The 27,378-nt window shown below is 53.9% G+C and overlaps 1 protein-coding gene, 1 long non-coding RNA gene and 1 pseudogene across 36 annotated transcripts in view; all 3 read left to right on the top strand.

The window, feature by feature from the left end:
• The window catches only part of LOC136994709 (butyrophilin subfamily 1 member A1-like), a 77,113-nt gene extending 55,505 nt beyond the window's left edge, over positions 1 to 21,608 (top strand). For 30 of the 35 annotated variants that reach the window (XM_067313678.1, XM_067313687.1, XM_067313679.1 and 27 more), the window contains 22 exons: positions 8,177 to 8,197; positions 8,842 to 8,862; positions 9,519 to 9,539; positions 9,883 to 9,903; positions 10,552 to 10,572; positions 11,222 to 11,242; positions 11,892 to 11,912; positions 12,555 to 12,575; positions 13,223 to 13,243; positions 13,893 to 13,913; positions 14,558 to 14,578; positions 14,922 to 14,942; positions 15,583 to 15,603; positions 15,944 to 15,964; positions 16,605 to 16,625; positions 17,271 to 17,291; positions 17,946 to 17,966; positions 18,310 to 18,330; positions 18,682 to 18,702; positions 19,109 to 19,129; positions 19,394 to 19,426; positions 20,484 to 21,608. In XM_067313678.1, the coding sequence (XP_067169779.1) occupies positions 8,177 to 8,197; positions 8,842 to 8,862; positions 9,519 to 9,539; positions 9,883 to 9,903; positions 10,552 to 10,572; positions 11,222 to 11,242; positions 11,892 to 11,912; positions 12,555 to 12,575; positions 13,223 to 13,243; positions 13,893 to 13,913; positions 14,558 to 14,578; positions 14,922 to 14,942; positions 15,583 to 15,603; positions 15,944 to 15,964; positions 16,605 to 16,625; positions 17,271 to 17,291; positions 17,946 to 17,966; positions 18,310 to 18,330; positions 18,682 to 18,702; positions 19,109 to 19,129; positions 19,394 to 19,426; positions 20,484 to 21,160 (1,130 nt within the window). In that variant the 3' untranslated portion in view covers positions 21,161 to 21,608. Of the gene's footprint in view, positions 1 to 8,176; positions 8,198 to 8,841; positions 8,863 to 9,518; positions 9,540 to 9,882; positions 9,904 to 10,551; positions 10,573 to 11,221; positions 11,243 to 11,891; positions 11,913 to 12,554; positions 12,576 to 13,222; positions 13,244 to 13,892; positions 14,006 to 14,557; positions 14,579 to 14,921; positions 14,943 to 15,582; positions 15,604 to 15,943; positions 15,965 to 16,604; positions 16,626 to 17,270; positions 17,292 to 17,945; positions 17,967 to 18,309; positions 18,331 to 18,681; positions 18,703 to 19,108; positions 19,130 to 19,393; positions 19,427 to 20,483 lie in introns of those variants that run through there. The other 5 variants (XR_010886653.1, XM_067313699.1, XM_067313705.1 and 2 more) reach the window with 5 other exon arrangements.
• LOC106489075 (uncharacterized) lies at positions 1,780 to 2,615 on the top strand. Its single transcript, XR_001293335.2, has 2 exons — positions 1,780 to 1,913; positions 2,424 to 2,615. It is a non-coding gene; the product is annotated as an uncharacterized lncRNA (long non-coding RNA).
• Positions 21,609 to 21,857: 249 nt separating the features above from the next.
• On the top strand, positions 21,858 to 26,433 carry LOC136994714 (zinc finger protein 2-like; annotated as a pseudogene).
• Positions 26,434 to 27,378: the final 945 nt, after the last annotated feature.

Here is a 27,378-nt window from a genome sequence, read left to right as displayed (position 1 = left end):
CTAGTGAGGTCCAGATTTCCAGCTCAAGCTGACCTTCAAAGAAGACTTCCCTTCAGAAGCACTCTCTGTTCTTTCATTATTTCGCTGCCTTTGATTTTAGAGGCTTTTTTCCCAGAAGGAAGTTTAGAAAGTGCCTTGCTGATTTGCTTGTGGTGAGACATGGACCATGCAAGATTTGGGAAGGGTGAAAAGGGGATGGAGAAGTGCTGGCAAAAAACCTTAGTCACAGTTTACAATGACTGAGGTTGTGTTCCATTTTTTCTCCTTTGCTTCTTGAAGTGTCATACATAACTGATTCTGTGTGTAGTTGGAACAAGCCCAAGCTGCAGTTCACATCTTGAGGACGCAGTGCATTTCTTCTTGCAAGTTCAAATTCTGCTGGGACACCACTTAATCGTCCCTCAGGGCCAAAACCTCCTGGCTGTGACACTGGGACTCTGTGTGCCTGCGAGAGGGAGCCCTGGACTGTCTGCAGGGATCTCCTGGAGACAGGCACGGACCTCCCAAGGCCGGGCATGGAATGCAGGAGCGTGTGTCCACGCTGGGACTCTGCCTCCTGGTCTTCCCATGGCCCTTCCCCCTCAACCACTCTGCTTGTGACCACAGCACCCAAGTGGTGGGAATTTTCCTCAACTCTGAGGCAGGTGAGGTCTCATTTTACAACCTCACTGACAGGTCCCACCTCTTCACTTTCATCAGCAGCTTCTCGGAGCCACTGCGCCCTTATTTCAACCTTGCCATCAATAAAGGGGGGCAGAAGACAATTCCCCTGACCATCTGCCCCGTCCCAGGTCAGCCCTGAGGTCCTGTCAAGGACAGTGATGGGCACAGCTTGGACAGTCTCCTCTGTGCTGGGCAAAATTTGTTTCTCCTCCTCCTGAGGAATCCCCTGGATTTCAGCTTCTGCCCCTTGGGAGAGGCGTAGCCTTGCACTGCATGCCACTGGGAAGAGGAAGAGTCTGGCTCTTTCTCCACTCCATCCCTGCATTCACTGCTCCAGTCTAGTCTGTCTGTGGTTTGTGTGCTGGGCAGCCCAGAGCTGGACACAGGCAGCCTCTACTCCAGATGTGGTCTCCTCGCCCTGTACTCCAGATGTGGCATCGACCAGCACTGCACAGAGAGAAGAAGTGACTCCATCCCCTCCAACTGCCTCTCAAAGGGCCTAAAAGGGACCTGGCAGCAGTGGGATTTGAACTCATGCCTCCAAAGAGACTGGAGCCTTAATCCAGCACCTTAGTCCGCTTGGCCACACTCCCCTGGTGAGGGAGGCTTTCCTTGCTACGGAATACAGCGCCAAGGAAAGTTGGGGGGATTGTGCCAAACTTACTCTGGGATCTTTTAAGAGGATTGTGGGAAAGTGCAGAACTGATGAGGGGATATTTAGGAGCTCTTCTCCTGGCATAAGGGAGCTGAGGAGTGGGGACGTGGGGAGGGAGAGGCAAGGCCATCTGATACAGTGGACAAGAGCCCTGGCCTGGCCCTGCACGCCTGAGGCAGGGCCTGGTCCTCTCCCGACTAAGGCGGGGGCTGTGGTAGCATGTGGCCATCTTGGGAAAAGTGCCTGCGTGGAGAGGGGGCAAGATGAGGACTGGAAGGGTCCGTGTGGCATCCCGGGCTGGGCAAGGGTGTCACGGGCCCTGAGCGAGGAGCTCATGCAGGCTGGAGGTCCTGCGGCGGCCCCGCAGAGCCGGGGTCCTGAGCCCTGGGAGCGGACAGGGCCTGGCTGGCAACGGGGTCGGCTCCTGGCCAGCATGGCTGACGGCTCCGCTCTGTTCCAGAGCCGAAGAACACCCTGCTCCTCCTCATCCCTGTGGTGCTGGCTGCTGTCCTCACTGCCATCATGGTGGCTGCTGGCTTCGTGGTCTGGAAGAACAGCTCAAGTAAGGGGCCAGCTGGCCATCTGGAGCCAAAAGGTATTTGATGGAAGCAACACTTCCTCCTTTTGAGATCCAAGGAACAGACAGCAGCACTGGTGCCTGCTTTGTACTCCTCCAAAGCCTAATGCTGTAGTGTAACCACTCCGTCTTACGTGTGCAGCATCCAGGAGTGGGTCTTTTACTCCAGAGCTCGTCTTGCTCCCTGGACCTGCTCTGTGAGCTGACTCCTGCTCTGAGGAAGAGCTGTGTTGTGAGGGAGGAAAAGCACGGACAACCGAAGGGAGCTAAGGGGATCATATGGCTGGTCTGGGGCCCAGCGAGGGTGCTGAAGTGGGCGTTGTTTGAGTGTAGAGGGACCCTCAGTGCGGCAGGGAAGTTCCTGGGTGTACTCTGGAGAGCAGGTATGCATGCCCGAAGTCCTCTGGTGCAACCCATGGGCCCTTCAGCATTTTCCCACACATTATGTTGGGGCTGTTCTGGTTGCACAGAGCTGCTGTGGCTTCTGCTCTCTCACAACGCATCTTTCTTCAGCTTTTTCTCTCTCAGGCAGGGGCTGACTTCCGGAAATGCTTGTAACGGCTAAGGCTGAGCGTGCTATTGATTCAGATCGGAATGAAGTTTGAAAACTTTTTAAAAGGATGTTGAACTGGAAAATTTGCACACCATAAAATGAAAAACTAGTTAGAAAATGCTAAAGATCAGCTTTATAGAGAAACACAATAAATGTGTGGAGCTGTAGCTCTCTGGCACCAGTGACTCATCTTTCTGCGTACCCCCCCCCCCCCTTTAACAGGAAGTCTTTCCCTCTCCCCTGTGTCAGCACCCCAAGGACACTAATAGGCATTAATGGCCCTGAGCAGCTCCACCTGGCACCCCCACTCATACCCTGCCCATGGCCCTGGGCTCTATTGAAGCTCAGCTGTGGGCTCCCAGCCCCTTCCCAGCTGTGTTGGAGGAGCACTGCTCTGCTCTGCAGCTTGGTCCCAGCTGTGCATGTGCCTGTGCCTGTACCCTGCTGATCTGGACTGTGACCTGTGGGCTGGCTTCCCAGGTTTCCCTGGCCCTGCCTCCTCCCCATGGACTTGCTTCATGCCCTAGATTGACTTTGCAGACAGCAGGGTGACAGAAAGATCCAGAGGAATGGTTTATCCTGGCTGTAGACCCCGTCTGTGTGTCCTAGAGTACAGGACTGAGCCTTGCCCAGGCTGTGGCTCTGCTCTCTGCCTTCCTCCTGGCGTTGACACCAGGAGCTGAGAGTGTTGCAGTGTCCGGGGCTGCAGGGATCACCTCGCCCAGGGATCTCACCCGAGAGCTCCTTGTGGCCCCCACCTGCCCTTGGACCATCCATTCCTCCTCCATCTGAAGCAGCAGCTGCCCTGCACACCCTGCCATTGCTGTGTGTGTGCATGGTGGGAAGGAAGGGCTGGGGCCTCCCATGCTGCCGTCCCCTGTGATGCCACCTTGGTGAGACTGCTCCAGCAGGGCCAGCCTCTCTGGCCACTGCTGTCCCCCCAGGAGGAAATGCCACCGGCATGTGGCCCTCTTGATTGCCCTCTCCCCAGGCCGTGTCTCACTGCCCGCTCAGTCCCCCATGCCCCTGGGCTCTCTGCTTCCATGCGTGCTGCAGGGAAGGCTTTGGGTCAGTGGTGGGGGTGGAAGGCAACTGAACTGCACTGGGATCCCTCTGCCAGACACCAGTTCCTTATGCTTGCTGGAGTCTCGGGGCTACGTGCAAAGCAAGCAGCCCAGCCCTGCAGCATCTGGAGAGTCTGCCCCATTGCCTCCTGGGGAAAATCCATCGGAGGGTGCGTCCAAGGGGGCAAAGGTTGGAGTGGCTGGGTGCACCCTGGAACCTTGTGCAGCTCAGACACGTCTGGTGAGTGACTTCTCTTTCTGGAAAGCTCCCTTCTAAAAGCAAATCTCTCCTTTTCTGTCTGCAGCACCCCCAGCTCCTGCATGCCCAGCTTGCTCAAAGCAGGTGGATGGAGGGATCCTGGGGTGCACTCTGTCCCCATTGGGAAGAGCCTGGTGGTGTGTCCTGGCTTGCAGGACAGAGTCTTGTGCAGGGTTGGGTCTGTTTTGGTGTCAGGGAGCAGGACTGAGTGCTGGCTCAGTCCTGTGGCATCCCCCTGCCTCCGGGGGAGGCTGGTGAGGGAGTGTGGGGCAGTGTGTGGGGCTGCAGAGCTCGCCTGCAGCCGAGGATCTTGCCAGGTAGCCGGGTGCAGTTCCGTGTTGACCTTGAACAACTGTTTCCTCCTTGGTCAGGAGTTGCAATGGCCCTGCCCACGCTGCTGTTTCTGCTGGGGGAACGGAGTGGGGTGTGTGGGGTGGGCGTTGTGCTGGGGTCCCAACAAGGAAGGGAGAGAGAATGTGGAAGGAAGTGTGAGAGTAAGGGAGCAAGCAGAGCATGTGGAGGAGGCAGGGCCAGCGAGAGCTTGGGCTGTGGGGAGGGGTGAGCCAAGTGGTGGCCCGGAGGGCATGGTGGGCTCTGCGAGGCCCTGGGCAGCCCGGGCACCTTCCTCTTCCCAAGCAGCTCCCGTGTTGCTGTCTCCTGTGACACCACCTGTGTGAGACTGTTGCAGGGAGGCTCCCAGTCCATGACTGCAGCTCTGGGCTCTGCTACTCTCCTTCCCAGGCAGAAATGCAAGCCATGACATTGGCCCCTTCCCTCCATCCAAGCCTCATCTTGCTCCCTGCTCAGCCTGACTCGCCCGCTTGGCTGCCTGTTCCCACTTTGTGAAGTGAGGAGTTTGGGTTGGCTGCATATTCATAGTGGGAATTTGGTGGGATTTCTGGAGTCTGTGTCCTGGAGAAGTGCTGCCCCTTGGCCCCAGCTGCCCCTCCGTTCCCCTCATTTTTCCTTTCCCCTCTGTCTTCTCCAGGTAGAGCCTCAGGGGAGATGCAGTTTCTCTTGGGCTCTGGCTGCTCCAGCCTCACCAACCATGTGCGGGGCGTCCTGTGTTATCTTGTGACTCTCCATGTTCTCCATCTGGGATCAGGTAGGAATGTCGTGGCCCGTGTCAAGTGCTGCAGGGCTGACATGATCAGCAGAAGGAGGAGAGCCCTTTACAGGCTGATCCCAACTCCAGAGGGGGTGGGGGGATCTTTCCAGGAAATCTCATTCTCCTTCACGTCCTCCTACTCCCCCCCTGAGTTTCTCTAGTGTCTTTGCTTTTCCCTTCTGATGCTACAATGCCCGCACCCAACCACTCACACAAAACTCATCCCCCTTTCATGCAGATCATTCAAGTCACATATGCAAAGGCTCAGTGTCTGTCTGCTTTTCCTCTGTGTCCTTCTCCATTTCACAGCCCAGCTGAAGGTGGTGGGACCAGGCCACCCTGTCACCGCCACCGTGGGGCAGAGCATTGTGCTGCCCTGTCATCTCTCCCCCAGCTTGAATGCACAGAGCATGGCTGTCGGGTGGATCCGGCACCGCACCGCTGAAACAGTGCATCAGTATCGGGATGGAAAGGACCTGTATGTGGAACAGATGAGAGAATATCAAGGGAGGACAGAGTTGTCTCACGATGGCCTCAGCAGAGGAACCCTGGACTTGCAAATTGTCAGTGTCAGACCCTCCGATGATGGAACGTACGTCTGCACTGTTGAAGGTGCTGCTGGTTATGCAGAAGCTACAGTGGAACTGGAAGTGGCAGGTGTGTTGCTGGCTCAGCTGCCATTTCCACCTTAGCTGCATTTCCATGCTGGTAGTTTTGGACAAGGCCACTAAGTACAGCTTACTCAAAAGGGTAGGAAAATGCTCCCCCAGGGGATGGGGAAATTGCTCATGCATCCAGGGAGTCAGTGCTCTATGGCTGAAAGAGAAGAGCCTTTGAACCAGGAGGAGGCCAAGAGGGCTCTTCCCTTCAGCATCTGAACCCATGCCCAGGAGGGAGCACGTCTTGCATGAGCAGGGTCCTTGGTGGCCTGGGTGGGGGGTTGCGTGGATGGGATTGTATTGCTGGAATCTGCTGTGTCTCCGGGTGTCTTTTTTGTGGTGTTCTGAGGCACTAGACACAGGCTGAAGCTTGAGACAGGCTGCTGAGCAGCTGCTTTGGCACAGAGCCTGACCTGTGACCTGCACAGAGGATTGAACTACATTTCATGGCTGGAGATGGGAGGAGAGCTCTTTCCAGGTCCAGCTAGCTGGGATCTTGGTTTTGGGTTTGCTTTTTGTGCAATAGGAGACCTGACTCATTGCCAGGAAATGTCCAGGGTTAACTAAGCACGTGTGGGTGCTCAGACAGGGCCTTGGGACGTTGACAGCTCATGAGCCCGGTCTTCCTCTGCTGTGGAGGATGACAGGACATTTAGGGCTGTTGGCACTTTGTGCAGGGACCTGAAGGTGCTGACGCAATGGCGGGTGGTTCTTGTGTGCGTAGTGCCCTGGGTGCATGAATGCCTGGTCCCGCAGCCCCTTCAGGACTTGGCTGGACGGGGATGTGAATGGTGTCTACACAGAGCATAGGAAAGTACTTCCCCTTTGACCTGGATGCTCTCGGTCCTCAACCCAGGATACCTCCTTTTCACCCCAGCCATAGGCTCTTCCCTGCTCGTCTCGCTGGAGGGTTACCAGGGTGGAGGGATCCAGGTGGTGTGTCGATCGTCCGGCTGGTTCCCAGAGCCTGAGGTGCTGTGGAAGGATCCTTGGGGGCAACGTCTCCCCTCGGTGTCTCAGAGACATTCCCACGATGAGAGGGGCCTGTTTGAAATAGAACACAGCCTGAGTGTGACGGGGGAGGCAGACGGGGACTTGTCGTGTGTGGTGAGGAACAGCCGCCTTGGCCAAGAGAAGGAGTCATCTCTGCACATATCAGGTGAGTTCCCTGCAGTGTCAGTTGGGGAGTGGGGGGAGAACGTCCCCTTAGGAGCTGTGTGGAGGGGAGATGAATGCCAGCGGTGGTGCTGAGTGGTGAGAGAGAGAGAGAGGAGCTCAGTGGAGAGGGACCCCATGGGAACAGCTGGAGCCCTCCTCTGCCCTGGAGCACAGCTGCACCCAGCTGCACTTTTCTGGATTCGGGTTTTCTTTCTTCTTTTCTTCTTTTCTTCTTTTTTTATTTTTAGTCATTTGGGAAACATGGGATTTTCCTCAGGCCTTGAAGTGTAAAATGAGCCTTTCCTTCTGCTTTCTTAGCTCCCTTTTTCCATGATGCCCATCCCTGGAAGGTGGCTCTGGCAGTGATGCTGGTGGCTCTGTTAGTGTGCATACTTGGTTTAATTCTCTTCAGTGTTCATCGGTTTAAGAAGAGAGGTAAAATCCTAATGGGGCAAGGGAGGAACCATCTAGTTGCAAAGGGATGTTGTTTAGAGGGGTGAGGCCACGATGGAGGTGGAGGCCCTGACCCACCTCAGCTAAGGTGCAAAGGGAGCTCCCCCCGGGCATCACGGCTGTGTTTACAGCATGCCTTCAGTGTGCTGAGAACCCGACTTGGCCTCCCGGCAGAAGGCAGGGGGACAAAGTGGGAGGAGAGGGAGCACGGCTTTGGGCCAGGAGTTGTGGGAAAATCCCCCTTGTGCTGAGAGCTGCTCTAGCAGCGCCCCAGCTGAGTTTGCCAGCAGGCTGACACGGCAGGGGAGATGTTGTATGTTGGTGTGCAGCCTGGGAAAGCACGTGGGCAGGGTGCTGTGAGAGGCTCTTATGCTGGTATTGATGAACAAACCGTGCAAATACACCACACTCACTTGAATTCATCTTCATATACAGCTGTCCAAGAAAGGAGGGTGACTGGGCTTGTTCCGCTTCCATGTATTGATTGTGAAGGAAAGAGGCTAAGTCTGATCCTGCACAGTTGTGGGCTGCTGATGTGGAATAAGTAGGGAGAGCTTGAAGAGTGCAAGGGCTTAGTGGCCTGCACGTGTCTGTGCATTGCCCGTTCCCTGGGTATGGGAAGGAAAAGGGGGGAACATCCCAGAGAGCAGGGCCTGCCCCTCCCAGAGTTGCTTGTGCTGCCAAAGGCAGGTCCCCTGCTAATCTCCTCTTCCTTCTGCTTTTCTTTTTAGAGCGACTGTCCAGAGGTCTGGGTGAGTTGTCTTTCTGCATTTCCACTTCTGAAACCTTTCCACAGTGTTGTGTCCTTGGGATGGACACTTGCTTTTTGGTTTTGGTTATTGCCTGAGAGCTTGAAGAATGCGAGGGCTTAGTGGCCTGCGAGTGTCTGTGCATTGCCTGTTCCCTGGGTACAGGAAGCAAAACGGGGAAAGAATGCAGAGAGCAGGGCCTGACCCTTCCAAAGGTGCTTGTGCTCCCAAAGGCAGGTCCCCTGCTAATCTCCTCTTCCTTCTCCTTTTCTTTTTAGAGCAACTGTCCAGAGGTCTGGGTGAGTCGTCCTTCTGCATTTCCACTTCTGAAACCTTTTCACAGTGTTGTGTGCTTGGGATGGAGACTGGCTTGATGCTTTTTGCGTGTTGTCTGAAGCAATGATTTGGGTTACAAGAAGGCCTGTCTGAGGCGGGGGGTTGTGTGTGCCCATGGAGCACAGGGGTGCAGTAGGCTGGTCCCAGGGCATGTTGTGGGAGTGTCTGTGCATTAGCTGTTCCCTGGGTCTGGGAGGGGGGAAATAAAACCAGGGGAGCACAGTCATCCCCACGGATGCCTTCTCCTGCAGTTGTCCCTCAGCGATGGGAAGTTCTGTTGCACATGGCCTCTTCCTTTTCCTTGGCTTTTCCGAGAAAGAGTGCAGAGAGATGAGGGAGTCTTCTTCCTCCATATCCACTTCAAAAAGCTTTCTAGAGCTGTGCCCCGGGGATGGACACTTGCTTTTTGGTTTTGGTTATTGCCTGAGAGCTTGAAGAGTGAGAGGGCTTAGTGGCCTGCGTGTGTCTGTTCATTGCCCGTTCCCTGGGTATGGGAAGGAAAAGGGGGAAAGAACGCAGAGAGCAGGGCCTGACCCTTCCAAAGGTGCTTGTGCTCCCAAACGCAGGTCCCCTGCTAATCTCCTCTTCCTTCTCCTTTTCTTTGTAGACAAGCAGTCCAGAGATCTGGGTGAGTCATCTTTCTGCATTTCCACTTCTGAAATCTTTCCACAGTGTTGTGTCGTTGGGATGGAGACTGGCTTGATGCTTTTTGCATGTTGTCTGAAGCAATGATTTGGGTTACAACAAAGCCTGGCTGAGGTGGGGGGTTGTGTGTGCCCATGGAGCACCGGAGTGCAGTAGGGTGGTCCTAGGGCATGTTGTGGGAGTGTCTGTGCATTACCTGTTCCCTGGGTATGGGGGGGGGGGGGGGGGAGGAATAAAACCAGGGGAGCACAGCCATCCCCCTTGGATGCCTTCTCCTGCGATTGTCCCTCGGAGATGGGAAGCTCTGGTGCACATGGCCTCTTCCCTTTCCTTTGCTTTTCCGAGAAAGAGTGCAGAGAGATGAGGGAGTCTTCTTCCTCCATATCCACTTCAAAAAGCTTTCTAGAACTGTGTGCCCCAGGGATGGACACTGGCTTGTTGGTTTTGGTTATTGCCTGAGAGCTTGAAGAGTGCGAGGGCTTAGTGGCCTGCGCGTGTCTGTGCATTGCCCCTTCCCTGGGTATGGGAAGGAAAAGGGGGGAAGAACACAGAGAGCAGGGCCTGACCCTTCCAAAGGTGCTTGTGCTCCCAAACGCAGGTCCCTTGCTAATCTCCTCTTCCTTCTCCTTTTTCTTTTAGAGAAAATATCCAGAGGTCTGGGTGAGTCATCTTTCTGCATTTCCACTTCTGAAACCTTTCCACACTGTTGTGTCATTGGGACGGAGACTGGCTTGATGCTTTTTGCGTGTTGTCTGAAGCAATGATTTGGGTTCCAAGAAGGCCTGGCTGAGGCGGGGGGTTGTGTGTGCCCATGGAGAACTGGGGTGCACTCGGCTGGTCCCAGGGCATGTTGTGGGAGTGTCTGTGCATTACCTGTTCCCTGGGTACGGGAAGGAAAGGGGGGGAACATCCCAGAGAGCAGGACCTGACCCTTCTAGAGTTGCTTGTGCTGCCAAAGGCAGGTCCCCTGCTGATCTCCTCTTCCTTCTGCTTTTTTTTGTAGTGGAACTGTCCAGTGTTATGGGTGAGTCATTTTTCTGCATTTCCGCTTCTCAAACTTTTCCACAGTGTTGAGTCGTTGGGATGGAGACTGGCTTGATGCTTTTTGCGTGTTGTCTGAAGCAGTGATTTGGGTTACAAGAAGGCCTGGCTGAGGTGGGGGGTTGTGTGTGCCCATGGAGCACCGGAGTGCAGTAGGGTGGTCCCAGAGCATGTTCTGGGAGTGTCTGTGCATTACCTGTTCCCTGGGTATGGGGGGGGGGGAGGTATAAAACCAGGGGAGCACAGCCATCCCCACAGATGACTTCTCCTGCAGTTGTCCCTCAGCAATGGGAAGTTCTGTTGCACATGGCCTCTTCCTTTTCCTTTGCTCTTCAGAGAAAGTGTGCAGAGAGATGAGGGAGTCTTCTTCCTCCACATCCATTTCAAAAAGCTTTCTAGAGGTGTGCCCCAGGGATGGACACTGGATTGTTGGTTTTGCTTATATCCTGGGAGCTTGAAGAGTGCGAGGGCTTAGTGGCCTGCACGTGTCTGTGCATTGCCCCTTCCCTGGGTATGGGAAGGAAAAGGGGGAAAGAACGCAGAGAGCAGGGCCTGACCCTTCCAGAGTTGCTTGTGCTGCCAAACGCAGGTCCCCTGCTCATCTCCTCTTTCTTCTCCTTTTCCTTTCTAGGGGAACGGCTCAGATTTCTGGGTGAGTTCTCTTCCTGCATTTCCACTTCTGACAGCTTTCCACAGTGTAGTGTCCTTGGGGCGGAGACTGGCTTGATGCTTTTTGTGTCTTGTGTGAGGAAATGATTTGGGTTACAAGAAGGCCTGGCTGAGGCGGGGGGGTGTGTGTGTCCATGGAGCACCAGGGTGCAGTAGGGTGGTCCCAGGGCATGTTGTGGGAGTGTCTGTGCATTAGCTGTTCCCTGGGTATGGGCGGGGGGGAGAGAAATAAAACGAGGGGAGCACAGCCATCCCCAGCGATGCCTTCTCCTGTAGTTGTCCCTTGGCGATGGGAATCTCTGTGGCGCATGGCCTCTTCCTTTTCCTTTGATTTTCTGAGAAAGAGTGCAGAGAGATGAGGGAGTCTTCTTCCTCCACATCCAGTTCAAAAAGCTTTCTAGAGCTGTGCCCCCGGGGATGGACGCTGGCTTGCTGGTTTTGGTTATTGCCTGAGAGCTTGAAGAGTGCGAGGGCTTAGTGGCCTGCGTGTGTCTGTTCATTGCCTGTTCCCTGGGTACAGGAAGGAAAAGGGGGAAGAACGCAGAGAGCAGGGCCTGCCCCTTCAAGAGTTGCTTGTGCTCCCAAAGGCAGGTCCCCTGCTAATCTCCTCTTCCTTCTGCTTTTCTTTGTAGTGGAACTGTCCAGAGATCTGGGTGAGTTGTTTTTCCACGTTTCCACTTCTGACAGCTTTGCACAGTGTTGTGTCCTTGGGGTGGAGATTGGTTTGATGCTTTTTCCGTCTTGTGTGAAGCAATGATCTGGGTTACAAGAAGGCCTGGCTGAGGTGGGGGGTTGTGTGTGTCCATGGAGCAGAGGGGTGCAGTAGGCTGGTCCCAGGGCATGTTGTGGGAGTGTCTGTGCATTAACTGTTCCCTGGGTATGGGCGGGGGGGAGAGAAATAAAACCAGGGGAGCACAGCCATCCCCAGCGATGCCTTCTCCCGTAGTTGTCCCTTGGCGATGGGAAGCTCTGTGGTGCATGGCTTCTTCCTTTTCCTTTGCTTTTCCGAGACAGACTGCAGAGAGATGAGGGAGTCTTCTTCCTCCATATCCACTTCAAAAAGCTTTCTAGAGCTGTGTGCCCGGGATGGACACTGGCTTGTTGGTTTTGTTTATTGCCTGAGAGCTTGAAGAGTGCGAGGGCTTAGTGGCCTGCGCATGTCTGTTCATGGCCTGTTCCCTGGGTACGGGAAGGAAAAGGGGGTAACATCCCAGAGAGCAGGGCCTGACCCTTCCAGAGTTGCTTCTGCTGCCAAGGGCAGGTCCGTTGCTAATCTCCTCTTCCTCCTCCTTTTTCTTTTAGGGAAACCGTCCGGAGGTCGGGGTGAGTTGTCTTTCCACATTTCCACTTCTGAAACCTTTCCACACCGTTGTGTCCTTGGGATGGAGACTGGCTTGATGCTTTTTGCGTGTTGTCTGAAGCAATGATTTGGGTTACAAGAAGGCCTGTCTGAGGCGGGGGGTTGTGTGTGCCCATGGAGCACAGGGGTGCAGTAGGCTGGTCCTAGGGCATGTTGTGGGAGTGTTTGTGCATTAGCTGTTCCCTGGCTCTGGGCGGGGGAAAATAAAACCAGGGGAGCACAGCCATCCCCAGCGATGCCTTCTCCTGCAGTTGTCCCTTGGTGATGGGAAGCTCTGTGGTGCATGGCCTCTTCCTTTTGCTTTGCTTTTCCGAGACAGAGTGCAGAGAGATGAGGGAGTCTTCTTCCTCCATATCCACTTCAAAAAGCTTTCTAGAGCTGTGCCCCCAGGGATGGACACTGGATTGTTGGTTTGGGTTATTGCCTGAGAGCTTGAAGTGTGCGAGGGCTTAGTGGCCTGCGAGTGTCTGTGCATTGCCCATTCCCTGGGTACGGGAAGGAAAACGGGGGAACAACGCAGAGAGCAAGGCCTGACCCTTCCAGGGTTTCTTGTGCTGCCAAAGGCAGGTCCCTTGCTCATCTCCTTCTTCTCCGTTTCTTTTTAGAGGAACAGTCCACAGATCTGGGTGAGCTGTTTTTCCACATTTCCACTTCTGAAACCATTCCACAGTGTTGCATCCTTGGACTGGACACTGGCTTGATGCTTTTTGTGTCTTGTCTGAAGCAATGATTTCGGTTACAAGAAGGCCTGACTGAGGTGATGGGTTGTGTGGGCTCATAGAGCACCAGGGTGCAGTTGGCTGGGCCCAGAGCATGTTCTCGGTCTGTGCATTACCTGTTCCCTGGGTATGGGGGGGTGGGTGGAAATAAAACCAGGGGAGCACAGCCATCCCCCTTGGATGCCTTCTCCTGTGGTTGTCTGTCGGCGATGGGAAGCTCTGTGGCGCATGGCCTCTTCCCTTTGCTTTGCTTTGCAGAGAAAGAGTGCAGAGAGATGAGGGAGTCTTCTTCCTCCATATCCACTTCAAAAAGCTTTCTAGAACTGTGTGCCCCAGGGATGGACACTGGCTTGTTGGTTTTGGTTATTGCCTGAGAGCTTGAAGAGTGCGAGGGCTTAGTGGCCTGCGCGTGTCTGTGCATTGCCCCTTCCCTGGGTATGGGAAGGAAAAGGGGGAAAGAACACAGAGAGCAGGGCCTGACCCTTCCAAAGGTGCTTGTGCTGCCAAACGCAGGTCCCTTGCTAATCTCCTCTTTCTTCTCCTTTTTCTTTTAGAGAAAATATCCAGAGGTCTGGGTGAGTCATCTTTCAGCATTTCCACTTCTGAAACCTTTCCACAGTGTTGTGTCATTGGGACGGAGACTGGCTTGATGCTTTTTGCGTGTTGTCTGAAGCAATGATTTGGGTTACAAGAAGGCCTGGCTGAGGTGGGGGGTTGTGTGTGCCCATGGAGCAGAGGGGTGAAGAAGGCTGGTCCCAGGGCATGTTGTGGCAGTGTCTGTGCATTAACTGTTCCCTGGGTATGGGCGGGGGGGAGAGAAATAAAACCAGGGGAGCACAGCCATCGCCACGGATGCCTTCTCCTGCAGTTGTCCCTCGGTGATTGGAAGCTCTGTGGCGCATGGCCTCTTCCCTTTCCTTTGCTTTTCCGAGAAAGAGTGCAGAGAGATGAGGGAGTCTTCTTCCTCCATATCCACTTCAAAAAGCTTTCTAGAGCTGTGTGCCCGGGATGGGCACTGGCTTGTTGGTTTTGTTTATTGCCTGAGAGCTTGAAGACTGCGAGGGCTTAGTGGCCTGCGAGTGTCTGTGCATTGCCCGTTCCCCAGGTACGGGAAGAGAAAGGGAGGAAGAACGCAGAGAGCAGGGCCTGACCATTCCAGAGTTGCTTGTACTGCCAAAGGAAGGTTCCCTGCTAATCTCCTCTTCCTTCTCCTTTTTCTTTTAGAGAAATTGTCCGGAGGTTGGGGTGAGACGTCTTCCTGCATTTCCACTTCTGAAACCTTTCCACAGTGTTGTGTCGTTGGGATGGAGACTGCCTTGATGCTTTTTGCGTGTTGTGTGAGGAAATGATTTGGGTTACAAGAAGGCCTGTCTGAGGCGGGGGGTTGTGTGTGCCCATTGAGCACCGGAGTGCAGTAGGGTGGTCCCAGGGCATGTTGTGGGAGTGTCTGTGCATTAGCTGTTCCCTGGGTCTGGGAGGGGGGAAATAAAACAAGGGGAGCACAGCCATCCCCAGCGATACCTTCTCCTGCAGTTGTCCCTCGGCAATGGGAATCTCTGTGGCGCATGGCCTCTTCCCTTTCCTTTTCTTTGCAGAGAAGGAGTGCAGAGAGATGAGGGAGTCTTCTTCCTCCACATCCACTTCAAAAAGCTTTCTAGAGCTGTGCCCCCGGGGATGGACGCTCGCTTGTTGCTTTTGGTTATTGCCTGAGAGCTTGAAGAGTGCGAGGGCTTAGTGGCCTGCAAGCGTCTGTGCCTTGTCCGTTCCCTGGGTACGGGAAGGGAAAGGGGGAAGAACGCAGAGAGCAGGGCCTGACCCTTCCAGAGTTGCTTGTGCTCCCAAAGGCAGGTCCCCTGCTAATCTCCTCTTCCTTCTCCTTTTCTTTGTAGTGCAACAGTCCAGAGATCTGGGTGAGTTGTCCTTCTGCATTTCCACTTCTGAAACCTTTCCACAGTGTAGTGTCATTGGGATGGAGACTGGCTTGATGCTTTTTGCGTGTTGTCTGAAGCAATGATTTGGGTTACAAGAAGGCCTGGCTGAGGCGGGGGGTTGTGTGTGCCCATGGAGCACAGGGGTGCAGTAGGCTGGTCCCAGGGCATGTTCTGGGAGTGTCTGTGCATTGCCTGTTCCCTGGGTACGGAAAGGAAAAGGGGGGAAGAACCCAGAGAGCAGGGCCTGCCCCTTCCAGAGTTGCTTGTGCTGCCAAATGCAGGTCCCTTACTAATCTCCTCTTCCTTCTCCTTTTTCTTTTAGAGCAACTGTCCAGAGGTCTGGGTGAGTCATCTTTCTGCATTTCCACTTCTGAAACCTTTCCACAGTGTAATGTTGTTGGGATGGAGACTGGCTTGATGCTTTTTGCGTGTTGTCTGAAGCAATGATTTGGGTTACAAGAAGGCCTGGCTGAGGTGGGGGGTTGTGTGTGCCCATGGAGCACAGGGGTGCAGTAGGCTGGTCCCAGGGCATGTTCTGGGTGTGTGCATTAGCTGTTCGCTGGGTCTGGGAGGGGGGAAATAAAACCAGGGGAGCACAGCCATCGCCACGGATGCCTTCTCCTGTGGTTGTCTGTCGGCTATGGGAAGCTCTGTGGTGCATGGCCTCTTCCCTTTGCTTTGCTTTGCAGAGAAAGAGTGCAGAGAGATGAGGGAGTCTTCTTCCTCCATATCCACTTCAAAAAGCTTTCTAGAGCTGTGCCCCGGGGATGGACACTCGCTTGTTGGTTTTGCTTATATCCTGGGAGCTTGAAGAGTGCGAGGGCTTAGTGGCCTGCGCGTGTCTGTGCATTGCCCGTTCCCCGGGTGTGGGAAGGAAAAGGGGGAAAGAACACAGAGAGCAGGGCCTGCCCCTTCCAAAGGTGCTTGTGCTGCCAAAGGCAGGTCCCTTGCTCATATACTCTTCCTTCTTCTTTTTTTTGCAGTGGAACTGTCCAGTGTTCTGGGTGAGTCGTCTTTCTCCATTTCCACTTCTGAAACCTTTCCACAGTGTAGTGTCCTTGGGATGGAGACTGGCTTGATGCTTTTTGTGTGTTGTCTGAAGCAATGATTTGGGTTACAAGGCCTGGCTGAGGCGGGGGATTGTGTGTGCCCATGGAGCAGAGGGGTGCAGTCGGCTGGTCCCAAGGCATGTTGTGGCAGTGTCTGTGCATTGCCCGTTCCCTGGGTACGGGAAGGACATGGGAGGAAGAATGCAGAGAGCAGGGCCTGACCCTTCCAAAGGTGCTTGTGCTGCCAAAGGCAGGTCCCTTGCTAATCTCCTTTTCCTTCTGCTTTTCTTTATAGACAAACAGTCCAGAGGTCTGGGTGAGTTGTCTTTCTGCATTTCCACTTCTGAAACCTCTCCACATTATTGTGTCCTTGGGCTGAACACTGGCTTGATGATTTTTGCGTCTTGTGTGAAGCAATGATTTGGGTTACAACGAGGCCTGGCTGAGGCAGGGGGTTGTGTGGGCCCACGGAGCACTGGGGTGCAGTAGGCTGGTCCCAGGGTATGTTCTGGAATTGTTTGTGCATTAGCTGTTCGATGCATATGGGGATGGAAATAAAACCAGGGGAGCACAGCCATCCGCAGTGATGCCTTCTCCTGCGGTTGTCCCTCAGCGATGGGAAGCTCTGCTGCACATGGTCTCTTCCTTTTCCTTTGCTTTCCGAGACAGACTGCAGAGAGATGAGGGACTCTTCTTCCTCCATATCCACTTCAAAAAACTTTGTAGAGTTGTTTGCCTGGTATGGACACTCGCTTGTTGGTTTGGCTTATTGCCTGAGAGCTTGAAGAGTGCGAGGGCTTAGTGGCCTGCGTGTGTCTGTTCATTGCCTGTTCCCTGGGTACAGGAAGGAAAAGGGGGAAGAACGCAGAGAGCAGGGCCTGACCCTTCCAGAGTTGCCTGTGCTCCCAAAGGCAGGTCCCCTGCTAATCTCCTCTTCCTTCTCCTTTTCTTTTTAGAGATACTGTTCAGAGGTCTGGGTGAGTTGTTTTTCCACATTTCCACTTCTGAAACCTTTCCACAGTGTTGTGTGCTTGGGATGGAGATTGGCTTAATGCTTTTTGCGTCTTGTGTGAGGAAATGATTTGGGTTACAAGAAGGCCTGCCTGAGGTGGGGGGTTGTGTGTGTCCATGGAGCAGAGGGGTGAAGTAGGCTAGTCCCAGGGCATGTTGTGGGAGTGTCTGTGCATTAACTGTTCCCTGGGTTTGGGGGGGTGGAAATAAAACCAGGGGAGCACAGCCATCCCCACGGATGCCTTCTCCTGTAGTTGTCCCTCAGCAATGGGACGTTCTGTTGCACATAGCATCTTCCTTTTCCTTTGCTTTTCAGAGAAAGAGTACAGAGAGATGAGGGAGTCTTCTTCCTCCATATCCACTTCAAAAAGCTTTCTAGAGCTGTGCCCCCAGGGATGGACACTGGCTTGTTGGTTTTGCTTATTGCCTGAGAGCTTGAAGAGTGAGAGGGCTTAGTGGCCTGCGCGTGCCTGTGCATTGCCCGTTCCCTGGGTCTGGGAAGGGAAAGGGGGGAAGAACACAGAGAGCAGGGCCTGACCCTTCCAGGGTTGCTTGTGCTCCCAAAGGCAGGTCCCCTGCTAATCTCCCATTCCTTCTACTTTTCTTTTTAGAAATACTGTTGAGATTTCTGGGTGAGTCATCTTTCTGCATTTCCACTTCTGAAATCTTTCCACAGTGCTGTGTCATTGGGATGGAGACTGGCTTGATGCTTTTTGCGTGTTGTCTGAAGCAATGATTTGGGTTACAACAAAGCCTGGCTGAGGTGGGGGGTTGTGTGTGCCCATGGAGCACCGGAGTGCAGTAGGGTGGTCCTAGGGCATGTTGTGGGAGTGTCTGTGCATTACCTGTTCCCTGGGTATGGGGGGGGGGGGGGGGGAGGAATAAAACCAGGGGAGCACAGCCATCCCCCTTGGATGCCTTCTCCTGCGGTTGTCCCTCGGCGATGGGAAGCTCTGTGGTGCATGGCCTCTTCCCTTTCCTTTGCTTTTCCGAGAAAGAGTGCAGAGAGATGAGGGAGTCTTCTTCCTCCATATCCACTTCAAAAAGCTTTCTAGAGCTGTGCCCCGGGGATGGACACTGGCTTGTTGGTTTTGGTTATTGCCTGAGAGCTTGAAGAGTGCGAGGGCTTAGTGACCTGCGCGTGTCTGTTCATTGCCCGTTCCCTGGGTATGGGAAGGAAAAGGGGGAAAGAACGCAGAGAGCAGGGCCTGCCCCTTCCAAAGGTGCTTGTGCTACCAAAGGCAGGTCCCCTGCTAATCTCCTTTTCCTTCTGCTTTTCTTTGTAGTGGAACGGTCCAGAGGTCTGGGTGAGTCATCTTTCTGCATTTCTACTTCTGAAACCTTTCCACAGTGTAGTGTTGTTGGGATGGAGACTGGCTTGACGCTTTTTGCATGTTGTCTGAAGCAATGATTTGGCTTACAACAAGACCTGGCTGAGGTGGTGGGTTGTGTGTGCCCATGTAGCACCGGAGTGCAGTAGGCTGGTCCCAGAGCTTGTTGTGGGAGTGTCTGTGCATTAGCTGTTCCCTGCATATGGGAAGGGAAAGGGGGGAAGAACGCAGAGAGCAGGGCCTGCCCCTTCCAGAGTTGCTTGTGCTGCCAAAGGCAGGTCCCCTGCTAATCTCCTCTTCCTTCTCCTTTTCTTTGTAGAGGAACAGTCCAGAGGTCTGGGTGAGTCATTTTTCTGCATTTCCACTTCTCAAACTTTTCCACAGTGTTGAGTCATTGGGATGGAGACTGGCTTGATGCTTTTTGCGTGTTGTCTGAAGCAATGATTTGGGTTACAAGAAGGCCTGGCTGAGGTGGGGGGTTGTGTGTGTCCATGGAGCACCGGGGTGCAGTTGGCTGGTCCCAGGGCCTGCCCTGTGAGTGTCTGTGCATTGCCCTTTCCCTGGGTATGGGGGAGAGAAGCAAAATCCTCAGGGGGTCAGAACCATCCCCAGCAATGTCTTCTCCTGGGGTCATGTTTTGTGGATGAGAAGCTCCTCTGCTGATGACTCTTCATTTTCTTTTGCTTTTCAGAGACCAAGACCATGGAGCTGAGTGAGTCTCTTCTTCCTGGTTCCACTTGTAAAACCCCTGCAAAAATCTGGTCCCTCCTGAATAGAGGTAGCTTTTCCTGATGGCTGTCCCAAGTTCAGGGCTTTCCAAGCAAGGTCTCAGTCTTCCAGACCGAGCCCTCAAAGCTCTGTCCTGAGCGAGGATGAACTGAGGAGTGTCTGGGAAGCCCTTGAGCTGGTTTTCGTGGCTGCTGCTGAGGGTCTGGGAGGAGGCACGGTGGTACGGAGCCCTTGCAGGAGCACGCGCTCTTTTCACATTAGCCAGCCCTCAAAACAGAAGGGGTTTTAGTGCACAGGACCCACACCCGAGCTCTCTCCCCTCCTGAGGGAGCAGCCGTGGCAGGAGAAGACCCTGCTCTGATCACATGTTGCTTTTGGTGTTTTTCCAGGAGAACAAGCTGCAGAACTGGGTGAGTCTCCCCACGCCGCGAGCTCTGGTCACCGAGCTGAGCCTTTGCCCAGGCTCCGGGTGCTCAGCCCTTTCCCTCTTTGCCCGTCCTCTGCAGCAGTGCAGTGGCTGGGCCCTGGGGAAACCCCAGTGTGATGTGCAGGGAACTGTGGCCACCGCTGGGTGACGAGAACAGGGCTGGACCCTGTCGCCTGCCCATGTCCACAGTGTGTCCCTGCCTGGGGACAGGCTGTGTGTTGTAACCGGCTCTCATCTTTCCTTGCAGCATGGAGAAGACTCGTTTTGCCTGTAGACAAAGGTAAAGCCATTTTCTTGTTTAATCTTTGTCACGCTATGAAGGTTTAATAGTAACAACTGAGACAGTAACGTAATAAAAAAACCTATGTTTATTTCCTCACGCAAGCTCTTGAATTAGTAACATCCATTAAAATAATGTGATTACTAATTTAGAAAGGATCATCCCAAACTGTCAATTACTGATTTAGAAAGGATAACCCGAAACCGTTGGTTACTGATTTAGAAAGGATAACCCGAAACCATCAATTACTGTGCTAGTAATTGGAAGCACTGCTTAACCCTACTTGAAAGCTTGACCCTACTTGAAAGTTCACTCTCTTAGTGAGAGGACTCTCAACCTCGAGGAGTTACCTTAACCCAGAGTCCCAGGAAAAGGGGAGGGGGGGAATACTCACGGTCTAGCCGGAGAGGATGGTCAGGTCACGTTCCCATCCCTGCCCAAACTCTCTTAGCTCCCAAGTCTCTTTTTATACAGATGGGGCTCTGGGCAAACACTGCTTTTGCTGACCTCTGCAGGTTTCACAATCACAGGACTGTATGTTTGTCTGCTTGGAAGGACTCTGCTAGCGAGGCAAGACCACAATACCTCCGTACCGCTTCTCCTCTCCCTGTGGGTCCATGCAGATTCCTTGGCCTTGTCAGGCAGCAGACTTCTTTAGTCCTGTTAACTCTTCTATTCTGCAGCCTTGAGCATATCAGTCCTTGTGCATATCAGGCAGCAAATTTCTTCAGTCTCCCAGACTCCTCACTTGCTCATCAGTCCTCTCCCAGTTCTTTCCTCCTAGGGGTATCATGCTCTTTTTCTTTGTGTGCATGGGGGGCAATGGGTCTGGGCAGTGCAGGGGCAGTGCTGGGCAGTCCCTGTCCTCAGGTAGTGCATGGCTGGGCAGAACTTGTACCTTGCACCATGAACTTGAGGGCACCAACCCTTGTTTCTCCTTGGTGGAAGGAGGTGCCACGTCTCCACCTCAGTGGGGCAGACCCTTCCCGAAAGAGGGGAAAGCCTGCCCAGGGCTGAGCCTCTGCCCTTGACACTCTGACTCTTCTTGTGCCTGCAGAGGAGGTTTCCCTGGATCCAGACACAGCTCATCCCCAGCTCATCCTGTCTGAGGACTGCAGAGGCGTGAGATGGGGAGATACACGGCAGAACCTTCCGAACTCCCAGAAGAGATTTGATTCTTCATTCTGTGTGCTGGGCCGTAAGGGGTTCATTGTGGGGAAGCACTGGTGGGAGGTGGAGGGTGAGGTGGGTGCTGAGTCACACTGGGCTGTGGGAGTGGCCAGGGAGTCCTTGAGAAGGAAGGGACCGATTGAGCCGAGCCCTGACAAAGGGATCTGGGCTGTGCAGTACCAGAAGGGAAAGTTTGAGGCTCTCACATCCCCTCCCACCACCCTGTCCTTCTCCCCAGTCCCCAAGAGGATCTGGGTGTGTCTGGACTGCACAGGAGGGCAGGTGACATTTGTCAGTGCTGATAATGGGGCCGAGATCTACACCTTCCGGTCATTCCCTTTGGTTTGGGGGAGGATCCGCCCTTGGTTTTGTGTGGAAAAAGGAGCAGTGTGGCTGGGCCCCAGCAACAGCACCCCTCCCTCACACGCACCTCACCCCACCTCATCTGCAGCCTCGGAGGCCTCCTGTCCTTCCCCAGATGCTCCTTCTGCTCCCCTCCTTGCTCCTGCAGCAGCAGATGGTCAGCTCAGCTCTGCCCAAACCCAGGGAGCAGGCAGTGGCTGAGGGGGACAGGGGCTCTTTGGGGCTCCATTCCTCGTCCTGGAGAAGGGAAGGAGGTTTGGGAGGCTCTGAGGAGGGTGAGAGGCCCTGCCTGAATCGCCCAGGTGTCCTGGCCTCTCCCCTGCACTGTGCTGCCTTTGCTGGGGCAAAAACCCTGCTCTCTCGCCCACTGGCACCTCTCGGGGCCGTGCACGTGAGCCCAGGAAGGAGCAGAGGCTCTGCCCCGGCTCTCCACCTTCCTCTCCCCTCCGTCACACTGGCCTTGCACCGGCAGTTCAATGGACTCTGCTGGCACGAGGTGCCCAGAGTCCCCCAGCTGCCTGGGTTTCCTTGACATGTGCTTGGAGCCGAATGGGGGGAGGGTGTCTGGGCTCTTCTTTCTCTCGTGCTCTGTCCTGCCAAGCTGCTGTTCAGCAGAACTGTGGTCAATAAAGGTTTGCACACAAACGTGGAGGCGAGGCAGTGGGGGCTCCCAGTGCTTTTTTTGTCATGGAATCTTTCCTCACTGTGAAAGAATTTTGCAACTGGAGTGAAGAAGATTTGGGAGCCGGAGGCAGTTTCCCTCCTCGGGTGTTGCCGCTGCCGCCAGGCTCTGGGGCTGCACGGACCCACCGGGGCCGGCGCCGGACAGGGGCTGAGGGCCGGGCAGGGCCGGGCCGGGCGGGGGGGGCCACGGGAAGGGGCGGGCAATGGACAGGAAGGGTCTGGGGCTGCCGGAGCCGAGAACAAAGCGGAGCCCGAGCAGCCCCGGGGCTGGGAGATCCGGCTGGGATGCGGCAGCGCCGGTAACCGTCAGGGTACCCGGGGCTGCGCGGGGCGGGGCCGGAGCCTTCGGGGGGGGGTCCGGATCCCCCTGCAGTGGCCCCGGGCTGGATGCGGATCCCCCTGCAGCAGCCCAGGCTGGAGATGGACCCACCGGCACCTCTGGAGGTGGGTACGGGTGCATCCTGTGCACCTCCCCTGGGGTGGCTCCGGGTCCCCCTGCACCTTTGGGGCTGGATATGGACCCTCCGGCACCTTTTGGGGTGGGTACAGGCCTCCCTGCACTGGCCTGGGTTGGGTATGGGCCCCTCCTGCTCAGGGAAGGGACAGTGGAGACAGCAGGGGACATGTCACCCCCAGCACTGTGAGGTCCCTAACGAGGGCAGGTGACAGGGCAAACAGTTCTCCATCACCTTTAACATTCTACTTAATTCTTAGGTGTTGATAACGTCTCCTTATAGCCATGCTATCAGCATAAGTATTACTTCTTTAAGTAGCCAACTAGCAGACTAGCCCCTTGCTCTCTCACTGTCCAGTTCTGCCCAGTCTCTCATCTTTCTCATTTCATTTTCTAACGATCAAATATTCATGACATGAGCTGTCTGCCCATGAGAGGTTAATGGGCAGACAGGGACAGGCTGGAGCGAGCCCAGCGGCGGCCACCAAGCTGGTGGGGCTGGAGGTCCGGATGGATGGGCAGAGGCTGAGGGTGGTGGCTTTGTCCAGCGTGGAGGGTAGACAGCAAAGGGGGATTGAATCGCTCTCTGCCACTGCCTAATGGGGTTGTAGAGCAGCTGGAGCCAGGCTTTTGGAGGTACCCAGCAACAGGATGAAAGGCAACGGGCAGAATTTGCAAGATGGGAAATTCTGATTAAATGTAAGGGAGGAACCTCCCCCCTTCATCCTGAGGATGGTCAAATATGGGGACAGAGGCATGGGAGATCTCCGTCTTTGGAGATATTTAGATCTGCGTGGGACACAGAACTGAGCAACCTGATCTAGGCTTGAAGGCAGAAGACTTGTCCTAGTCAAAGAGATTTTTTTCCTCCTGGCGTTGGTGGGTAGGAAGCAGTTTACATCTTGATTTCGTGTTCCTTTGGGATCCTTGGAAAAGTATCAACTGTTTCTTTGCAGTAGATACCCTGCATCTACCATACAACCGAGCCTGGATACTTTGTGTTCCTCTGTTTCCAATAATACCAGTGAACCGAGCGGGAGTGGGAAAGTAAATATGTGGAAACCAGCATTTACAAAATAAGCTTTTGCAAGAATAAAAGTCATCCTAGTGAGGTCCAAATTTCCAGCACAAGCTGACCTTCAAAGAAGACTTCCCTTCAGAAGCACTCTCTGCTCTTTCATTATTCCCCTGTCTTTGATTTTAGAGGCTTTTTTCCCAGAAGGAAGTTTAGAAAGTGCCTTGCTGATTTGCCTGTGGTGAGACATGGACCATGCAAGATTTGGGAAGGGTGAAAAGGGCATGGAGAAGTGCTGGCAGAAAAGCTTTTTGAAGCCTCTGCCTTTTTCTTTTCTAGCACTTATGGGCTGCTGTGTCTTACTCCAGAATAACCAAGTGTCCTGAAACACCAGAAAAGAGATGACTACCTTGAAACTGGCTCAGGTAGACAACTTAATGGGGTATATTTGGGGGCTCACTCTGGAGATGAGAGAGGAAACCAACAGAATAAAAAGAGGGATGATGTGCAGGAAAACAAAATACATTCCGCTAGCAAGAACGTTTGTATATCAGAGCAGAAAACCAGCCATTTGGGAAAAGGAAACACCTATTTGTGGGTACAAAAACTTGCCTCATTCTCTGCCGATGCTTCAATGCCCTAGATGTAGGCTGCAGGGAGCTAGACAAGAAGCAGCTGCACGTGCACTGGGAAAAGTCACCCTTCACTGCCTGCCATCCAGGTGGGAATGAGCAGACCTTTGGTTTCCTTTTGGGGTTTCATCCCTGGGTCTTACTTGGAGGTTTGTTTTCAGGTCTGTGAGGCTCCTCCTCATCCACCCCATCTCCTGGGAGGAACGGCAAGCTCTCGCTTCTCCATCTGAACACTGTGTGCTCTCTTGGTTGCTTGGGACAGCCTAGAGCAGCTCTGCTTCTTCCTCTCCCAGGACCTCTGGGTTTTGGTGGTTCTTTCTCTTAAATGGTGGGGCTGAGGCAACAGATACTGAAAGGAGGGTCTCTTGCTCTTCCAGGAGCCCGTGACCTTTGAGGAGGTGGCTGTGTATTTCACCAAGGAGCAGTGGGCCCTGCTGGACCCAAGGCAGAGAACTCTCTGTGTGGACGTCATGCTGGAGAATTACGAGAACATGACATCACTGGGTGAGGAGTCCTGTGCCTTCGAGTGCCAGGAGCCAAGAGCTCTCTGAAGCTTTTGCTCAGGACCTTTATGGTCTAGCTGCTCTCAGTTTTCAGATGGATTGAGCTCTGCAGTGCTCAGGAGTGAGACAGATCATCTCCTTGAAGCTCTTCCTGTGAGATAGAGTGAGAAGGAACCTTACAGAAAAGCTCTCTCTTCTTCTCTTTGATATTTTTTCCAAGTGGATGGAAATATCTTTCTTCCCCATGAGGATCTTTACCTGAACTAGCCCCATCCCAAAGACTGGCTTTGGCCTGTGCAGGTCAAATGTTCGGTGTTTGCCTTCTGTGAGAGCTAGGTGGAAGAATCATGTTCGTGCAGACACCCGTAGAGCCCAGGTAGCCAAGATGACCATATTCCCATTGCCAGGCCAGGGAAAGGTTAACATTCCTTTAATTTTACAAATACTCTGCAGTTCTGAAGCCACTCATGCTATTATCTCCTGATTTCCCCCTCTGGAACAGGTTTTCCCACTGCCAGACCAGATTGGCTCACCCAGGTGGAAGAGGGGGAAGAGCTCTGGGTCCCTGATCTTCAAGAAACAGAGAAAAAAGAAACACTCTGCAGCCAATGCGCAGGTGAGGATATGGGACCTTTGACACAGACAGTGACAATCTACGTCAGCATGAACTTTCATACCCTACCAAACCCATGCCAGGATTTTACCCAAAATGTGACGTATCCTACTATGTGATACAGTTCCACTGATGCTGACTGGAAATTAGAAGATATTTCCTCTCTGTTGACTTCCCATTCTTCTGTCCCTGAGAAACCATGGAAGCAGAATTGCTGCACCCTCAGCCAATTTCCCTGATTTATTAGTTTGCGCATTAGATTTTTTAACCCCTTCCCCCAGATATTATTTCTACCTGGCCTAAGAAATAACCTGTCTGGCTTCTCTGTGTCACGCAGGTGCTGGGAGAGACAGGGAGCTTCAGGAGGAGGAGGGTACCCAACACCACGATCCTGAGCAGGTGAGAGTGCCTGTAACATCAGCGTTGATGTTGGAAGAGAAGACTGCCGAGAGCGCCGGTCAGGCAAGAGCCTGTGAGAGCCAGTGGAGTCCAGTAATGGAGAAGATGGAAAGGAGAACGCCTCACTGTGGAGGGGGTGATGACCACCTCGGAGAAGCACCAGTCCAGGAGGACATCCACCCTGCAGACAGATGCTCACTGAACTCTGAATGTGGAGAAAAGGCCAGCTGGGGCTTGGACTTCATTACACCTCAAAGAGATGACTCAGGAGAGAAACCATTTAAGTGCCTTGAACGTGGGAAAAGCTTCATGCGGAGCTCCGACCTCATCGTCCACCAGAGGACCCACACCAGGGAGAAGCCCTACCAGTGCTCCGAGGGTGGGAAGTGCTTCAACAGGAGCTCCAGCCTTGTGACACACCAGAGAGTGCACACTGGCAAAAAGATGTACGAGTGCCCTGAATGTGGGAAAAGCTTTACCCGGAGCGCGACGCTAACGGCACACTAGAGGACCCACACAGCAGAAAAGCCCTACCTGTGCTCCGAGTATGGGAAGTGCTTCAGTAAAAGATCAAACCTTACTAAACACCAGAGGCAGCACACTGGAGAGAGACCGTATAAATGCCCGGACTGTGGGAAAAGCTTCATACAGAGCCCAGACCTCATTGTCCCTCAGAGAACACACATGGCAGAAAAGCCCTACCAGTGCTCCCAGTGCGGGAAGTGCTTCAGCGTGAGATCCAAGCTGATCCAACACCAGCGGGTGCACATGGGGGAGAAGCTTTATACCTGCTCCGAGTGTGGGAAAAGCTTTGGGCAGAGCTCACACCTTTCCGTACACCAGAAAACTCACAGGGGAGAAAAATCAGTGCTCCGGGTGTGGAAAGCCATTCAGTGTGAGATCCTGCCATGTTAAATATCAGAGACTGTCCACAGGAGACAGATATGTGGCATATTTGACAGCAGCAGAAAGTCTCACACATACTTTGCACTTAAATGCACATCAAAGAATGTGTGGGTTTGCAGGGGAGAGGGGGATACCTGCAGAGGTTTGGAAATTGTTTGGTGAACATGAGACTTTGTTCAAAATGAGCTAGCCTGCACACAAGCAAGGCTGTAGATATTTCAGAGAGGGGGGGTCAAAGAGGAAATACATTTGCTCATTGCTACGTGTAGCATCAATGCTGGCTGCTTGCTATGAGCCAGTCCACAGGCCACAGGAACGTGGGTGGCAGCACCATCCAACAGGATGCCACGGGCCAGGACAAAGACCTTGTGGGACGTCTGAGGTTTTGATTTCCACCAGGTGGCTGTTTTTTTTAATTTTCCTCTGTATTTCCAGATTGTCCCTGGTGAGGGAGGCAGGGTTAACTCTCCTCTGCTATAGCACACAAAGCACAAAAGTGTCGTTTCCTTATTTCCTTCCATCCAGTGAACAGACCTGCGTTTCTACAGATGTCTGTTGTCTCTCGCATCCCTGACCATCTCCAGATGTCTAGCCCTTCACGGAGGGCTACGGGGCAGATGCAGTGCACTTCGTCTTCCATGGTGGTGCTGCTAGGTGTGGTACTGGCACATCTCCAGCAGCCATCCACGCAAAGATGACGACTCACACTCTGCTGAGGTGACCTCAGCAAGGCCAAGTTATAAAGGACTGGCCAAATAGATCCCATAAAACCGCTTATAGTCCCCTGTAACACAGATATCAGAAGCTAGGTGAGATGAACACCAGCCCTGGTTACGTAGTAGGGCCTGAGCCTATGACACAAGCCTCCTCCTGTCCTAGGAGATAAAGAGGGCTGGGAGCTCATGGGTGTAGCGCTGAGCTTGGGGTGAGCTGTAGGGGCACAGCAGCCAGGTTGGCAGGGGACCGTCAAGGCACGGAGCCACGGAAGAGCCCTGAGCCCCGCCTGACCCAGCCAAGAGTATTTGGCAACTGCAGCCATCCTCCCTGTGAGGCTCCTGCCCAAATGGAAAGGCCCAAGGAAAGAAGGGGCACATCCTGGAGAAGGTGACCAGGGGCAGCCCTGGCCCAGGGTAAGGCCACTGCAGGTGGAGCACGCAGCAAAGAAATAAAACCAGAGCGCCAGAGATTCACCCTCTTCCCCCACAGCCACTCA

This window comes from Apteryx mantelli, chromosome 32, assembly GCF_036417845.1.
Source record: "Apteryx mantelli isolate bAptMan1 chromosome 32, bAptMan1.hap1, whole genome shotgun sequence".
Taxonomy (NCBI): Eukaryota; Metazoa; Chordata; class Aves; order Apterygiformes; family Apterygidae; genus Apteryx; species Apteryx mantelli.
Note: the sequence above shows the minus strand (reverse complement) of the source record. Positions and strands in the feature narration are given on the sequence as shown.